Below are 6,016 nucleotides of genomic sequence, written 5' to 3' on the forward strand. Positions count from 1 at the left end.
ATGAGATACACGCAAAAGAGAACATGAGAAAGGAAACGCCCTCTAATGGCTTCCCTTATATAGGCAGTTTCTAAAAGTGGCAGTAACTTTGCTGCCTCATTCCATTGCATCAGTTTCCGGTTGCCTCTGCTTACAACTTCTCATCAGCTTACAGCTATTAACTCTTCATACCCTGACACACCCCCAACAGAAATAAAACTCCAAGGCAGGCATCTTCCTGAAAGTTCCGTTTTATTAGAGATGTCATATTAGCACATCTGGGAAAACCCAAATCTGAAAGGCCCCCGGGGTTTTCCCCACCCAAATCAAAATCAAAGCTCCTTCCCCTGCACCCACATGTCCATCCCATGGTCCAATCAGGTCCCCGTCCCAACTGGAGTTGTTTCCCAGCCACGTCTCTCCAGGTGCAGGCTGAACGTCCTTGACTCTCAAGGAAAATAATGTTGTTATGGCTATATATCTCACCCTGTCTCCATCCAACCCCGCTCACATTTCCCACAGCATGCCCATCCACCAAGTGTGGCAGCCCTGAAAATCCAAAGTAAAAGATGGCCTCCAGGGCTGACAATTCGTTTGTTTGTTGGCTACTCATTTTACCTCAGGGTAATTCTTTGGTGCCAACTGTATCCCATCTCATCTCTTTCAGAAACTCCTGTAGAAGGGACTTAAGGCAAAGCACTCCCTCTCTTGCCTCTTACTTACTTTCTTATTAAATATATAGGTTGCGCAACTCCATCCCGACTAGTGTAAAACATGAAATAATCAAAAGTGGATTCCAGAGATTTTTTTTTTTTAATTTGATTTATATGCCGCCCTTCTCCGGAGACTCAGGGCGGCTTACAATGCGTTAAGCAATAGCCTTCATACTTTTGTATATTTATACAAAGTCAGCTTATTGCCCCCACAATCTGGGTCCTCAATTTACCTACCTTAGAAAGGATGAAGGGTTAGTCAACCTTGAGCCTTGGCGAGATTCGAACTTACAGTAATTGCAGGCAGCTGAATGATAATAACAGGCTATTAGTCTGCTGCGCTACCAGGCTCTCAGATGTTCCAAAGCAAACAAGAATGCCAACACCAGAAGAAGAAACATTTCACAAAAAATCCTCTCTAGCTAAAAAACCTGAAGATGAAATTGTAGGTCTATTTTATACAGTCGATGTCCTGAAAAGATTAGGGCAGTGTTGTTCAACCTTGGCAGTTTTCAGATGTCTGGATCTCAACTCCCAAAACTGATGGCTGATAGTTAGCTGGGGAATTCTGGAAGCTGAAGTCCACATGATATCTTAAAGTTGTCAAGGTTGAGAAACACTGGATTAGGGGACAAAATATACTAGGAATTGCCGGTGTTCACCAAGTTTTTTTTTTTTTTCATGAAAGAGAGTGAATGATCCTAGGCCTTTTGATGGCTTCTTTGATAGCTTCTGGAATGCTTCCAACTATAATTGCTGAAAATCTATGGCATAGTTAGCTTCATGAATAAATGAACAAGTCTGAGATAAAAAAAATATGCAGGCAGCTATAATGTTAGCCTTCAATAGCCTTTATGTAGATTACCTGCTTAATAAGGAAATGAATGGACACTTCTAGAAGTTCTCATATAAAAGTCAGAGGGAGAAGCACACCATGGCATGACATATTCTTTCCCCATTGCTTACTGCTATGGTCTCTCCAGCTACAAAAACTGCCCAAGATGATCTTCACTAGGTGTCAGCAACCCATGGCTCTGGAGCCACATGTGGCTCTTTCATCCCTCTGCTGCGGCTCCCTGTTGCTCAAAATATGCGTCACGACTGCCAATGTGCGACATCCACCAATGTGCAATTTATTGAGCTTTTCGACCCCCGGTAGGCCAATCATGGATAAATCCAAGAAAAGAAAAGTTTCAGAAGAAAACAGAACGTTTAATTCAACTACATAGGCTATCCCCGGAATCTCTGTCCCATATTACATTCGTATGTCCCCACTACCGAGACATAAGATCAAGATTCATTTCTCCTATTTCCCAGAGATTCCCCGGTTCACCTGATCTGTTCAGCCTTTATTTCCTACTCCAGGATACAGACCCCAATATAACTTCAAAGGTGGCAAAAAATTTTGCTGCAGTCGTGGCTGAAAAAAAACGGGGGAAGAGACGGGTAATCCCTACGGCAGAGGATCACTAGTATTGATAGTACAGATTGTATCTGAGGCAGTAGATGATGTACTGTCACATGATTTATCTATATTTGTAAAATATGCTCCCCTTCTATGTGTATTTTAATTTGGTCTCTGACCGCAATAAAAAGCTTACTTACTTACTACATATGCTAGTTTTGTGGCCGCTCAGGAAATAAGTCAGGCACGGGAAGGATATTGTGGCTCCCAGTGTTTTCTTTTCTGTGGGAAATGGGTCCAAATGGCTCTCTGAGTGTTCACAAAGGTTGCCCAAGGCAAAACATTAAGTTCCCGTATTGGTGTATTCAACCTTGAATTATTTTTCACACATTATGCAAGTCCCCAGATTTTCAGTGGAGAGGAACGTATGTAAGCTGATAGAGAAATATTTTTTCCCTCCCTACCTTTGTATGAAAGATTGTAACCTGATCCTCTCTGTAAAGACAGAATAGCTTCCCTTTTCACTTGAAAGAGCAGCAGCAAAGCATCGGGGACTTTTAATTAAATGTATTATAGATTATATCTCCTTCCAAAAAGTTTGGGGGGGGGAGGGAAGCACAAAAGAAGCACATATTACAAAAGTACTGTGTTCGTGTCTTGGGTGAGCCAATAAGGCTCTTGATCTGATGAGAACCCTGGACAGGCCCTGTGCTCTCCTCCACCTTCATTTCAGCTTAGGTTTTTTTTATAACATACAGCATAAAGCATATAAGCATAAGAAATAGAAATACAGCATAATAAAAGCATAAAAGCAAAAGAAAAATTGCCAGTGAAGCTAAGAGTCTGTAGAGATTCTCAGTCATCCAGGTCATGGTATTTATTTATTTATTTATTTATTTATTTATTTATTTATTTATTTATTTATTTATTTATTTATTTATTTATTTATTTATTTATTTATTTATTTATTTCTATACCGCCCTTCTCCCGAAGGACTCAGGGCGGTGTACAGCTTGATTAAAAGCACAAAGACAGACAAAATTTAAAAATAATTAAAATTATTAAATAATTGGCTCAATTTATAATTGCCCCAAAGGTGCTTTTTCAATTTATAATTGCCCCAAAGGTGCTTTTTCAGGAGGAAACTGGACCTTCCATTCCCCACTATCCTAGGTTGCATAAACAGAGGGATAGAATCAAGATCACGTGAAGTGTTAATACCACTTTATAATGCCTTGGTAAGGCCACACTTGGAATACGGCATTCAGTTTTGGTCGCCATGATGTAAAAAGGATGTTGAGACTTTAGAAAGAGTGCAGAGAAGAGCAACAAAGATGATGAGGGGACTGGAGGCTAAAACATATGAAGAACGGTTGCAGGAACTGGGGATGTCTAGTTTAATGAAAAGAAGGACTAGGGGAGACATGATAGCAGTGTTCCAGTATCTCAGGGGCTGCCACAAAGAAGAGGGAGTCAAGCTATTCTCCAAAGCACCTGAAAGCAGGACAACTTCTGAAGGCAACTTCTGTTCCAAGGGTTGATTGTTCTCACTGTCAGAAATTGTCTCCTTATTTCCAGGTTGAATATCTCCTTGTTCATTACATATCATATCTAGGGGAGACATGATAGAAATGTTCCAGTATCTCAGGGGCTGCCACAAAGAAGAGGGAGTCAAGCTATTCTCCAAGGCACCTGAGGGTAGAAAAAGAAGCAATGGGTGGAAAATAACCAAGGAGAGAAGCAACTTTGAAGTAAGGAGAAATTTCCTGACAGTTAGAACAATTAATCAGTGGAACAACTTGCTTCCAGAAGTTGTAAATGTAAATGAGATTAGATAACCATTTGTCTGAAATGGTGTAGGGTTTCCTGCCTAAGCAGAGGGTTGGACTAGAAGACCTCCAAGGTCCCTTCCAACTCTGTTATTCTATTCTAGTCTACTATCCTGTCAGAGCTCAAGAAGCTTCTTGGATGAGAAGTGAAACATCTTCAAAGAAAAAACAAGCAAGTCCAGTTGCCTCCTGAAAAAGCACCTTTGGGACAGTGAAGCGAAGAATGCTTCCTGCTTACCAAATTATTTTTTTTTAATGTCAAATTATATCCTTTTGTTCTACTGTGATAATAACGCAAACCAGCTTTCAATGAGCAGAACTAAAAACTAATAACACAAACAAGGCATCTGTTGGGATCGTAAAAACAATAAGAATATAAACCAGTTACAAGGCAGGAAGTGTGAAACCCACAGCAAAAATTAAATTTACGTTTCTATATGTAATTTATGGAAGGCTAGCAAAAGTGAGCACTGTATGAACTCAAGGTTTCCTACTTTTCAGTTCATTCTTATAAACTATTTTATTACTCTATAATATAAAGCTGTCCCGAGTCACTTAATTAAGTTGACTATAGAAATTGAATTAATCAATCAATCAATCAATCAATCAATCAATCAGTCTCAAAGGAAAGGAGTGTTCATGGGAGGGTCAAAAAAAATCAAGATGGAGACTAAAGAAGGTCTCCAATGAAGCCAAGAGCCCAATAGGTTTTTTTCACTCTAAACTCTTTTTTCTCTAGAAGACATTCATTCATTCATTCATTCATTCATTCATTCATTCATTCATTGAATTTATTTGCCGCCCATCTCATAGCAAAGGACTCTGGGTGGCTTGGATGACAGGGCTATACTCCTCACAGGATGAATATATTAATTAATAATGAATAAGTGAATGGGAATGTCATTGCTTTCCCTTAGGTTTTAGAAGAATCGAAATGCCTGGTTCGGAGTTTCCTGAAATCTGGCCTTGAAGACGTGAACGAGAAAGAATGTCAGATGTTAAAGCAGCTCTGGAGCTCTTCCAAAGGACTAGATTCATTGTTCAGCTATCTCCAAGACAAGATCTATGAAGTTTGACATTATCGAAGGGAAAAAAAATGAAGGGGCGTGTGGGGGGAGAATGTTCTGGGATCAAAGAGATTTCAGAATGTCTCTGGGTTTGAGAAGAATCATATGAAAGCCAAAAACCAAGATCCAGCAAATCCTCCCGGAGGCTTTTGTAAGAGCATATCTAACATCTCGGAGGTTGCACCAGTTTCCTTGTTGTATTCAACGATTCTTCCCAGCAGGATGGATTTTTCTTTGTGGAAGGGAAAGGCAGATGTATTGACTCAGCCTTTGGCAAGAGTTGCATTTGAGGACCCATGTGGCTGGAGAGAAACATACATTCCATGTGCCAGAAGAAGCACTAATGGTAACCCTTTAAGGCACACCACAAATCTTACTTCTTTGGTCTTCTTAATTTTTTTTTTAAATATTATTATGAATTAACTTATTCCCATTTCCTGTAAGCAGCTCTTGTCACAGCATCTGTCCAAATGGCTTCAGTTTAGAATTCAGCTGTCCTAAATCGTATTTATCTGGCTGGCCTGCTTGAAGAAGATGTCCATATTTTCGGTTTGTTCCACCGTTAACAATAGAAGATGTGGCATGTGGAGGATATAATTTATAATGGCTGACAGATAAAAGAAAATAATTTTGCCAAAACAAAAAAAAAAAGAAAAGAAAAACTTTCAAAATACCCTACTTGCATTGGATGGCTTTCCCCCTTTTGGTTCAATTTATTTAATTAATTTATTTGTGTTTGTGAGTCTCAGTGATATGGATATGAATATGGATATATGGGTGTGTGCAGTGGTGGGATTCAAGTAATTTAACAACCGGTTCTCTGCCCTAATGATTTCTTCCAACAACCAGTTTGCCAAACTGCTCAGAAAGTTAACAACCGGTTCTCCCGAAGTGGTGCGAACTGGCTGAATCCCACCACTCTGTGTGTGTGTGTGTGTGTGTGTGTGTGTGTGTGTGTGTGTGTACCCTGTTTCCCTGAAAATAAGACATCCCCTGATAAGAAGCCCAATCGGGCTTTTGAGC

At 39.8% G+C, this 6,016-nt stretch overlaps 1 protein-coding gene across 1 annotated transcript in view; it reads left to right on the forward strand.

Annotated features, from left to right (window-relative positions):
- CDYL2 (chromodomain Y like 2) overlaps window positions 1-5,656 on the forward strand; it is a 77,933-nt gene extending 72,277 nt beyond the window's left edge. Inside the window, exon 7 of the mRNA XM_034425415.3 lies at window positions 4,844-5,656. Coding sequence (XP_034281306.1) covers window positions 4,844-5,002 — 159 coding nt within the window. The 3' untranslated portion in view covers window positions 5,003-5,656. The remainder of the gene's footprint in view (window positions 1-4,843) is intronic.
- The last annotated feature ends 360 nt before the right edge of the window (window positions 5,657-6,016 follow it).

The sequence above is a fragment of the Pantherophis guttatus genome, chromosome 11, assembly GCF_059756535.1.
Source record: "Pantherophis guttatus breed Tessera chromosome 11, ASM5975653v1, whole genome shotgun sequence".
Lineage (NCBI taxonomy): Eukaryota > Metazoa > Chordata > Lepidosauria > Squamata > Colubridae > Pantherophis > Pantherophis guttatus.